At 38.6% G+C, this 12,495-nt stretch overlaps 1 protein-coding gene across 1 annotated transcript in view; it reads left to right on the top strand.

Annotated features, from left to right (window-relative positions):
• LOC124723063 (ATP-dependent helicase brm-like) overlaps window positions 1-12,495 on the top strand; it is a 256,556-nt gene that overhangs the window by 167,147 nt on the left and 76,914 nt on the right. Inside the window, exon 19 of the mRNA XM_047248240.1 lies at window positions 10,720-11,050. Coding sequence (XP_047104196.1) covers window positions 10,720-11,050 — 331 coding nt within the window. The remainder of the gene's footprint in view (window positions 1-10,719; window positions 11,051-12,495) is intronic.

Here is a 12,495-nt window from a genome sequence, read left to right as displayed (position 1 = left end):
TAATATATACACTCCTGGAAATTGAAATAAGAACACCGTGAATTCATTGTCCCAGGAAGGGGAAACTTTATTGACACATTCCTGGGGTCAGATACATCACATGATCATACTGACAGAACCACAGGCACATAGACACAGGCAACAGAGCATGCACAATGTCGGCACTAGTACAGTGTATATCCACCTTTCGCAGCAATGCAGGCTGCTATTCTCCCATGGAGACGATCGTAGAGATGCTGGATGTAGTCCTGTGGAACGGCTTGCTATGCCATTTCCACCTGGCACCTCAGTTGGACCAGCGTTCGTGCTGGACGTGCAGACCGCGTGAGACGACGCTTCATCCAGTCCGAAACATGCTCAATGGGGGACAGATCCGGAGATCTTGCTGGCCTGGGTAGTTGACTTACACCTTCTAGAGCACGTTGGGTGGCACGGGATACATGCGGACGTGCATTGTCCTGTTGGAACAGCAAGTTCCCTTGTCGGTCTAGGAATGGTAGAACGATGGGTTCGATGACGGTTTGGATGTACCGTGCACTATTCAGTGTCCCCTCGACGATCACCAGTGGTGTACGGCCAGTGTAGGAGATCGCTCCCCACACCATGATGCCGGGTGTTGGCCCTGTGTGCCTCGGTCGTATGCAGTCCTGATTGTGGCGCTCACCTGCACGGCGCCAAACACGCATACGACCATTATTGGCACCAAGGCAGAAGCGACTCTCATCGCTGAAGACGACACGTCTCCATTCGTCCCTCCATTCACGCCTGTCGCGACACCACTGGAGGCGGGCTGCACGATGTTGGGGCGTGAGCGGAAGACGGCCTAACGGTGTGCGGGACCGTAGCCCAGCTTCATGGAGACGGTTGCGAATGGTCCTCGCCGATACCCCAGGAGCAACAGTGTCCCTAATTTGCTGGGAAGTGGCGGTGCGGTCCCCTACGGCACTGCGTAGGATCCTACGGTCTTGGCGTGCATCCGTGCGTCGCTGCGGTCCGGTCCCAGGTCGACGGGCACGTGCACCTTCCGCCGACCACTGGCGACAACATCGATGTACTGTGGAGACCTCACGCCCCACGTGTTGAGCAATTCGGCGGTACGTCCACCCGGCCTCCCGCATGCCCACTATACGCCCTCGCTCAAAGTCCGTCAACTGCAGATACGGTTCACGTCCACGCTGTCGCGGCATGCTACCAGTGTTAAAGACTGCGATGGAGCTCCGTATGCCACGGCAAACTGGCTGACACTGACGGCGGCGGTGCACAAATGCTGCGCAGCTAGCGCCATTCGACGGCCAACACCGCGGTTCCTGGTGTGTCCGCTGTGCCGTGCGTGTGATCATTGCTTGTACAGCCCTCTCGCAGTGTCCGGAGCAAGTATGGTGGGTCTGACACACCGGTGTCAATGTGTTCTTTTTTCCATTTCCAGGAGTGTATTTTGAATGTAAAAAGCTAATTTGTATAGTTCCCGGAACAAGTAAAGATCTTGTCTTACTCCCAGTGTACAAAAATAATTAAAAGGTCAAGAAACAGATATATTTTAGAGTAATTATTAATGCTGGTAATACAATATAAATTGTACAAAATATTAAATGAGAGGTCAAGCAATCAGTGTATGAGTCAGTATCAGAATTAAGCTGAATAACAATAATGAGATAGATAACTCACTGTTTGCTATTATGTTTAATAATTACTTTCTAAAGGTAGTGGCAGGAGTAGGGCCATATAGTCCAGCTGAAGATGCAGTATATGTAATGTCATTTGACAAAACATTAACATCTACCAGTGACTAATATCTTTGGCTGGAATTAATAGAATTAGAAAAATTCATAAAAAAGGTAAACTCACATGGTGTTGATGGAATTTTGAATACTTTTAGCGTAATAAGTGATATCCACAATGACCTATATAATCAGTCACTAATGTGGCGAAATTTTTCAGACAGATTGATATGTGCCATTGTCAGACCTTGTTATAAGAAAGGGGAAAGGAAAAATATTAACAATCATTAATCAGTTTCTGTGCTGATGTACCTCTCAAAACTATTGTAGAAAGGAATGTGCTCAGAAGTAGTCCCTTCTCCAACATCTAATGAAGCTCTGCACAAAACTCTTTATTACCAACAGCAGGATCTAGCACTGAAGATTGATAAGACAATAAATTATGATCATCATTTGGACACTGCCACTTCGTTAATGTATCTCCTCTTCCGCTAACAAATTGTCTTTTTCCACAACAAACTAATCCACATCTTCATCCTCATTTCTTCCTCATCAGAAACATCGTTTACATTACCAGTGCTGACCACACACATCTTCATCTACCGTGCTTTTATCACTCATCTCATAGTCTTCTATCCCTTCACTTATAGTAAGTGAATATCTCAATGGAAAGTCTGTCTTCTCATGTACTTCTGAATCTATTTTTCTACAAAATTAATTTCATACAAATTTCCATTACACTAAAAAACTAAATTTTCCTGCAGAAAAAGCAATATTGAGATTCCATTTACACAATAACTCTACCTAAAATAACATTTATGCTCATGTCAGGTACCACCAAAAATTTACAATCTAATTGCTGCGCTGGTGCCAATGCAGCAGTTAGTAGTACTCCTAGCTTAATACTTTTGGACACCTTTTCAGTAGCACGTATAATTCTAAATCCTGAAACCTGCATCATCGTCTCGTCCCCCTTCCACTCTTTGTCTTTAACTGTCACTTGTGAAACTCCATTTAATTCACTCCCACTCTCCAGTTAAAATACCTTGAATTTTAGCCAAAATCACAGGCTGCCATATCTATCAATTACTTACATCCATTCCTTCTTCATGTAGCAAATGTCATAAATCCTTCTCCTGTCACCCTGATTGCCAAACCTATTCTCAATTACAGGTAACTAACATAGAACATAATTCTCTTCCCTGTCTACTTCTCCTTCATTTTCTAATTTCTCCTCATTATAACTTTTCTCATTAACATAATTTACTAAAATGAAATTTTCACTCTGCAGCGGAGCGTGCACTGATACGAAACTTCATGTCAGATTACAGAAGCTCTCATGCGCAGGAGAGCTTCTGTGAAGTTTGGAAGGTGGGAAATAAGTTACTGGAGGGATTGAAGCTGTGAGGACGGGTCATGAATCGTGCTTAGATAGCCCAGATGGTAGAGCATTTACCCGCGAAAGGCAAAAGCCCCGAGTTTGAATCTGTCTGGCACGCAGTTTTAATCTGTCAAGAAGTTACAACACAATTTACTCTTTCTTTGCTCAATATAATCACTTCATAATCAGTAGCAAATTTGAATCTTCATCCTCCTCATCTTCTTCATCACTACTTATTCATTCTCTATCTCTGCCACTGTTTGTACTACTAGTAGTGTTACTGTAAGTATCTTCAAATTCTTTGTTGATCAGCTGTTTCCTATCTTCTCTGTTTGACCATATATCAGGACACTTGAGCTGTTTCAGTTTTCTTTGATGGCGTACGCTTTCTCATAGAATCCTGAAAACCCTTGTTATAATGTTCTTTTATACTGAGCAGTTAAAAAATTTTCTATCTTGTCAATTTGTTCTGTCATTAGTCATACTTCTTTTGATGTTTTAGGATTGTCATTACTGGAAACATCTTTGCTTGGTACAAGACATGATTTAGGTGCCCTACTTATTTCCCTCTCTCTATTCACATCAGTATTGTTGAAACTTGGTACAGTAAAACCCCTTTTGAACGAATCTCTAGGAACCCAAATACTTTTTCCTTGAATGGCAGTTTTTGCCAGAGTACATAGAAAGAGTGACCCAGCATTATAACATTTAGGTTGATATAAGTGCTATTTGATTACAAAACCACCAGTATCCTACAAATGTAAATGCAGTAAACATATCATTATTACACTTTTCACAGAACACATCCTTGTTTTTTTTTAAAAAAAAAAATAATAATATTGTTTGTTTTTGTCCTTCCAGCATATTTTGGTGAAAGAAGTTGTCGCTGTAGCTGGCTGGTAGAAGTTACAACTGAGTGATCTACATTACACGAGGGAAAGATGATCAGTTCCTTGCACAGTTGCAGCAAACCGTGATGCAACACACTCCTTTTTATCTTCTTCTTCATCATTGTTACTGCAAGCTCTTACCTGCATTCCTTTATAAGCATTTCACGTACATCAGACTCAGGTGTGGAAGTCAAGATGTCCTCATCACGACAATATCATGGAATATTGCATTTTTTAGAAATATCACTTTTGCTACTCCATTGTTCTACTTGAACAATGTCATCATCAACAGCAACTGATGTACCACACCTAGCCCTTGTGAAACTATGTAACACATTCTGCTGTGTTGAGAAATTCCAAGCAATAACAAACATATGCATAGCCTGTACTCTGCTGAGCCTCATTACTTCCTTCCTCTCAAAGAATGAAACTGACTTCTACTCAACTGCTACACTGTATTTGGCTTTAACAGAATGTATTCTGCGAAGGTCCAGAGGCTGCAGATGACTTGTGCAGTTCCATGGGATATACAGAGCTTAGGTCAATAATAAGTACAGTTTTCCTTCCTGCTGCACTCTTCTTGGCATCCTAACACCTGAAAAGTTGTGAAGAGATATGATGTCTCGGGGGACTTATAAGTACAAAGTAGTATTTTTATGTTTTGCAAACATCTGGGAATGAATAGCACAATAGCATTGTCTTGATTTCTTCACTTTTTTTACCTCCATGGGATTTTCTTCCCTTGACAGAATATGATTTTGCAGAGGTGAAAATGTATGAGGACTCATAACCCTGTATCAATTGTGGCAATGTAATGCTCTTCCAGTAGTTTACCTTTTCTGTGACCAGAGCCTCACTTTCTCCACTTACACTTTGAAACAACATATGATGGTGGTGGTGGTTTAAAAAATCAGCCGTTCGATGCACTGAATGTTTCAGTGACAATCGTCAGAGTTATTTCATGAGACTTCTCTTGCAGTATGTTTCTACTTATAGGAATTCTTCTGCTTCTTAGTCCTTGCAACTACTTCAGAAGAATATTTTCCACATAATTGAATCCAAACATATGAGTGTTCTTCGTCTCTGTATCCATAGGAATTGTTAGCTTCGCTGTTTAAGAATACTTCATTAGTTTTGAAGGTGCCACACATGTAGATGTGCTAAATTGTATTCCTTCACCATGTTGTATGATTTATTTTACAAGTGTAATTGACATGACGGATGATCGTCAGCTTTTGCTGAACTGTAAGCTTTCTACATTTGCTGATCACAAAAGTAAAATCGATAACTTTGACACTTCAGTAAACAAACAATTACGCCTGTAGCCTTCGTACCTATAGACTCAGTGACTGTGATGTCAGATCATGTGACCTCCAAAGTCACATAGAAATCAATTTCTGTGCTTGTAACGCTACAAGGGACGTAACAGTTACTGCCTACAATCTAGGTATGTGTTGATTACTGAATCAATTGGCATTTACTGCATCACACGACAAAAAAATATGACCTTTGTGAAATGAGGAACTCACTCAGACATGTTAGGAATTACGTAAAAGTTGGATTTCAACTTGCAAAATGTTTCATGTTTATTCCGTAAAAGTGACTTTTTCTTAAAACAGGGTTTGGTAAAAGCAAAGGGAAATAACATTATTCTTACGGAGTTTTGCTGGGACTGACAGAATTATTTGTTAAAAGTGGGTTTTATTTAAAAGTGGGTTCATTAATTCAGGGTTTTACTGTACATGTTAATTTACAAATGGCTTGTTTCTATGTCTTGCCCAAATGCAAGCCCCATCTGGAGCAAATTTCAGTTTTCTGACTTTGAGTCTATAATTGCCATTCCCTATACTACTATAATTCAAATTCCTCCTATCATTTCTATTTCTGTTTGGATCATTTGCCTCAGAGTTATTCCTCGGACCTCCATTATTTGTTCCAGAACCTAGTCTACTCACTCTAACAACATAGTAATCACTCCTTGGTTGGTTCCCATATTCAAAATTTCTCACACTGTCTGCTACTATGGGTTCTACTTTTCACACATGGTTCAAAAAACCATTCCTCCAAAAATAAGTTTTTAAGTTCTTCCAGTGAATTACAAGAGCCTACAACGTCAGCTGTGCTTTCACGAAACCCCTTATGAAATAAGTTTACTCTTTATAACTTCAATTTTCAGCCAAATCATTAAAGCTGCTGAGAATTTTTTCGGGTTGTATGGCCGTGGTCCATAGAACTCTCCAATCCCTGACATTTCATCCAAGGCTACGCTGGACATCTTCAGAGGTGCTCCTGGTTGTGCTGGAGTCGGCAAGACTCAGCACAACCAGGAGCACCTCCGAAGATGTCCAGAGTAGCCTTGGACGAAACGTCAGGGATTGAAGAGTTCTGTGGACCACGGCCATACAACCCGAAAAAATTCTCAGCACCTGAAACATCTGGTCATGAAAGCCTTCATTGTACAAATCGTTAAACTCTCTAATAAAATCAAAAAGATGTACATTACCCTATGATTCATAATCATTAAACTTCCTACACCTAATAAAAGAAGCTGCTGTGTAGACACAATAATTTTTTTTTTAACCTTACTGTCTTAATAAGTTTCAACAAATTAAGGAATCTACATTTTCGTTGAAATCTTCCATTTTCTTTTCAATAGTAATTGGACACTTATTTTCTAGTTCTCTTCTTACTGTCCGTATTTTATTATCCAGATCTGTTTTGGTGTGTTCAGTTTAATTCTCAAGCTCATCCCTATTGTCAGAACCAAATTTCTTGAATGCTACATGATAGTTCTGACAGGAATCAGCTACAGCTCCCATCCTCTTTTCACAACTTACACAATTCTGCATCTCTTATCTTCACATTTTTGTAACAGTCATCATTTTTAATTTTTTTTCTTTTTTTTTTTTTTACAAATTTTATGTTTTTGTTACAATTTTTAAATTCTTTTTTGATGTCACTATTACATTTGTCCATTTGTGCCCTTAAATTATCGACGTTACTGTTCTGTTTGCCCAGTTTTACACTTAGACTGTCCATTAATGACCCTGTAACTGACTTAATGTCATTGGTCCCAGACTTCTCTTTGAGTACCTTGTTTTTCTTCACGATTCCTGTTTTAACATTAACTTGTTTCACCAACTCTGCCCTGTCCGCTTCCTCATTCAGACTACAGTGGACAGTGGGCTAAGCCCATCACAATTCATTCATAATTTGGCTAGCAGTAGCATCACTACAAAAACTAGATTCCTCTAATTTTACTCCACTATCATCTTAAAGTTCACTGTTAACAGCTACTTTATGTTCCTTTACAGATTTTAGTTCCTCCTCTCTATCTTCAAACACACCATCTTTATATTCTCATTGTTTACTTCTTGTCCCTGTCAAACTCACTGCAATATCTTTCCTTGTCACTCATTTCAGTTAATAGTTAATTACATTCACTGACAAAATGCTTTACCTTCAAATTGTTGCAGCGCCAGTAGCTGCTGCTGTCGAAGTTTGTTGCTGCTGCTGTCGAAGATTGTTGCTACTGCTTGTGCTTGCAAATCCCATGCTGCCTCATTCTTAGTTCTGCACCAGGCTGTTTTGTTTATTGTTGGACTCCGCAGTTTTGTCTTCCCATTGGTGGAAGTTCTCTCTGTAATGGTGTCTGCTTCTTGCCATCTTTCATTCAGTGTAATTCACACTGTCCCAAAAATTGTCTATCCACTGACTTGTTTGCATTCAAAACACAGTTTTAGTTGCTTTGTACCATGCAAAAATATAGTTCATTTGTCAACAGTCTCTCCACCACTATAAATAAAGAGTTCACTACCCTTAACGGTTTGAGTTCTTTTTAATTGTTTCAGGATACAACAATCCTCATTCATGAATGTTCTAATTGTGCCATGGTGGGACAGTTCCTCGCCTGATAGGGGGCCAGATGTAGTGTTAGCAGATGTAGTGTTACTAACCTAACGTTCATAATGTCTCCTTATTAGCACAAACTTCTGATCACCTCAAAGGTGAAGGTCTAAATAAGTGTAGGACAGAACCAAATCAATACCTACACCTACCTACCAATACTTCTGTGACAAAGTTTATTATTCCATGTTAGACACAAAAAACTGTTCACATTTCCATGAGAAAGTCACAGCTAACAATTAACACTATCCTGTTGTAATTTATAAGAGAATAATATGCTGTGGTTGTTCAGTTAAGTCACTCTATAATGAGAATATCACCATGTCCAACAATAACTTGCTCCAGTGACAGTGACATCACACACCCTCTTGTAAGTTACAGCACAGTTAACTTAAAATGTTCATTCATCTGATACAGAAACAACTCAAAAGTTATTAAACATTAATGTTACCGAGTTTTGTTGATATTGGTGCACGTATTTTTGTGTAGAGAATGTGCATGACAAAATCAACAATGGAAACTGGTAATAGTCTGGAGCTTTAATGTTAATTATTGTGTATGATAATTAATTTCAGATCTTTCAAAGTACCTTACAGGAAAGTGTGACTTCCAGACTTACTGTTGTTGTGTGTCACCTTTCTCAAATATCCTGATTAGTTCATGGAGTTTTGCATTTTATGAACTGTAGTACTGACATCAATCAGCTATCAAATTATGAGTGCCCTAACAAAAATTGATTACATCCATGGAAACAGAACAATGAATTCAAGTGAAATGAAGTCTAAATCAGATACTGAGAGTTCCATGTGTTACGTGCAAATAGATATATTATTGAAAATAAGATAAAAATTAGCAAAAAAAATGGTTATTTATGGGTGCAGAAAAACATAACAGATCGGAAGAATTCACCTTGTTTTTGTTGTTTCTCCATGCTACTCTATCCCATGCAAGCTCCTTCATCTCCCAGTACCTACTGCAACCTACATCCTTCTGAATCTGCTTAGTGTATTCATCGCTTGGTCTCCCTCTGCGATTTTTACCCTCCATGATGCCCTCCAATACTAAATTTGTGATCCCTTTAGATCTCAGAACATGTCCTACCAACCGCTCCCTTCTTCTAGTCAAGTTGTGCGACAAATTTCTCTTCTCCCCAGTTCTATTAAATGCCTCCTCATTAGTTATGTGACCTACCCATCTAATCTCCAGCATTCTTCTGTAGCACCAAATTTCAAAAGCTTCTATTCTCTTCTTATCTAAACTAGTTATCATCCATGTTTCACTTCCATACATGGCTACACTCCATACAAATACTTTCAGACATCCCCTCTACTTCGACCATCATCAGTTATTTTGCTCGCCAAATAACAAAACTCATCTACTACTTTAAATGTCTCATTTTTGAATCTAATTCCCTCAGCATCACCCGACTTAATTCAACTACATTCCATTATTCTTGTTTTGCTTTTGTTGATGTTCATCTTATATCCTCCTTTCAAGACACTGTCCCCCAAAACTCTCTACAACCTCTGGTTCTGTCAGTTCATCCAGGTCCCATCTCATTAAATTTCCACCTTGATATCTCACATAATTTGTGAGGAAATGATGTTTATATGAAGTTGGCAGGCAATTTAACAAATCACTTCATCTTTAAATGTAATTTCATCACAGAAAATTATTGTGTGTCTATACTGCCTGATTATTTATAGTTTTTCTTGAGGTTTTTGCCTTCATCTGCATGTTTCTCTCTTGCAGGAATGTACACAAAAATGCAATACATGTTTTTAATGAACAGCACTCATTAGTTCAAATATCAAACGACAGAAAACAGTGTTGTTTATGTTCCTGCTGGGTTTTTTGTTCCTGTTGCTGTTCAGCTGTTTTCCTACTCACCCCCAGGCACCAAATTTGAACTTTGTTTGCAGTGTCGTTTATTGTATAGTTCCTTTAATGTGCCAAACGCTGTGCTATTAGGTAGCGACTGTTTCATGAACCATATATACACATAAAACAGCTACATGGCAACATCAACAATTTACATGTGGAATTCCATCTCACAAGAGAAACAAACAGACAACACATTAAATTTTTTTTAAAACCTTGCCATACAAAGAGTAAACAGCACTTGTGTTTTCATAATATATAGAAAACCCAAAATCACAAGCACCAGTGTCCACAACCAATCTAACCACCCATTGACACAAATGAAGAAGATCCAGGTTCATGCTCCATTAAACAGAACACCCATGTAACTCTTGACAGTCAGTATTCATAACACAGACAGCAGAAATTTCTAAAAAAGATATTCTGATGGCCTTGGAGGCCTAAGAAGTAATATCTGACGTAACATAATTGCCAGCACTCTGTGGTTCACAGCCACTACCTGACTAAACTGACACAAGAACTAAAAATACAAAAATATAGCCACTACTTATACCAAAAGCTTATAATAGAAGAAAGCTTCTCTTTATTGGGGACAATAACAGAAGGATAACTGACTATAAATGTTTACATTCTACAATGCAATGGCACACTATGTGGCACATTAAAGGAGATATACAAAAAGCCAAAAGATACTTTCTTTTGTTGTTAAAATTAAGTGTGTTTTACCTCTGATATGAGCTGTGTGAAACACTAATATGTTCCTTTGTATTACATTTAGGTGCTGTGCTACTTAATAATCTCTAAAAGACGAGAATGTAGCCATTGTAACTATCCATTATATGTAACCTGTAAACAATTCATTCTACATTTTGATAGATATTGTCAATGATATATGTAACATGGTAATAACTAACTTAATAAATTAATTTCCTTTTTATTTCAGACCAGATCTTTGCCGAGCTTCTGGGAAATTTGAACTTCTGGATCGTATCCTGCCAAAATTGAAGGCAACAAACCACAGAGTCCTTCTGTTTTGCCAGATGACACAACTCATGACAGTTATGGAAGATTATTTGGGATGGAGAGGTTTTCGTTATTTACGCCTAGATGGAACAACAAAGGCTGAAGATAGAGGAGAACTTTTACGGAAATTTAACGATCCTGGGTCAGACTACTTCGTCTTCCTGTTGAGCACTCGAGCTGGTGGTCTCGGCCTCAATTTACAGTCAGCAGATACAGTTATTATCTTTGACTCTGACTGGAATCCTCATCAGGTAGGAAATGTGTTATTACACTGAGTGGTTATAATTAAAGTGCAGCAACTCGTGAAGGTCCAGTGTGGGCTGTAATTATCATGTTGCAGCAAAACTTGGTAGATATGTGGCAGCAAAACTTGGTAGATACGCTAATGCTTTAATGCGGAACTGATTTATGTTAGAAAAAAATTCGTTTAAATTTTGGCCACCAGATGCAAATCTGTTGCTGTACAGAGTTAGTATGACATCCACACTATCATTTGATTAGTCGTAACATGAGTGAAACTGTTTCATCTGAACGACGGCAATCGCAGTCCTGCATTGGGAGACTGTTGCTGATTGAAAGGTCTGAGGAGAGGCCTTATGTCATTAAGTGGTTTACAGAAGATGGTAACAAAATTCGAAAACATGGGAGAACAAACTCTGTCACATGGAAGAGGAAGGCATTATATTTCATTGGAATTTATTGGTGAGATTCCTGTTGCTGCAACTAAACATTCAGCACGTGCCCTGGGTGGTGCAGTGCTTCTCCATAGGTTTTCCAGATGCATGGTCTGCAAGATCATCTGATTTGAATCCGTATGATTTCTGGCTCTGGGGATCTAGAACAAACACATGCTTGCCCTGTGGTAAATGGATTATCTGACCATGATGCACAACTGATTAACTTACAAAACCTAACAGGGTGTACACTTCAGAAACCATTAAGTAAAAGTGTGAAGGTGCTCAACCCGGTATCTATAGATCACTTCAGAGAAAGTTTAGGAAATGTAAATTGGAAAGATGTATATAATGAGCCAAATGCTAATGATAAATGCAGAATATTTTTGATAAATTTATATCCCTTTTTGAACATTGTTTTCCAAAGAAAATTACTAAATGTAACACCACAAACTTTTCAAAGAAACCTTGGATTACTACAGGTATTAAAATGTCTTCAGAAAGAAAAAGAAAATGGTATGAGACAGCAAGAGCTAGTAATGATCCAGAAGTAGTTTAACACTATAAAAATTATTGTAACATAGTGAGAAAAGTTGTAAGGAAATCAAGAAATATGTATGTTAGAGAAGAAATTAACAACTCCAGCAATAAAATCAAATCAATATGGAATGCTGTTAGAAGGGAGACGGGAAAAGTAACCACTGGGGTAGGTAGTATTACTGTTAAAGAGAATGAGACCATCTTAACCAACAGTACAGAGGTAGCCAATGTATTTAACAGTCACTTCTTAAGTGTAGGAGAAAAAAATGGTGAGAATAGTTCAAAAGAAAAAGCCAGGCAGTACATGTTAGGGTTAGTTTTGAAAAATTTTAGTCAGATTAAGTTTCATCTAACAGCCTCTTGTGAAATAAGGAAAATTATTAAATCTTTGAAAAATAAATGTTCTGTTGAAGTAGATGACATCTCTAATAAGATATTAAAACAATGTGGAGCAATTACAGCTGATGTTATGAGTCACATAT

The sequence above is a fragment of the Schistocerca piceifrons genome, chromosome X, assembly GCF_021461385.2.
Source record: "Schistocerca piceifrons isolate TAMUIC-IGC-003096 chromosome X, iqSchPice1.1, whole genome shotgun sequence".
Taxonomy (NCBI): Eukaryota; Metazoa; Arthropoda; class Insecta; order Orthoptera; family Acrididae; genus Schistocerca; species Schistocerca piceifrons.
The sequence above is the reverse complement of the archived record's forward strand: the minus strand, read 5'-3'. Positions and strand labels throughout refer to the sequence as shown.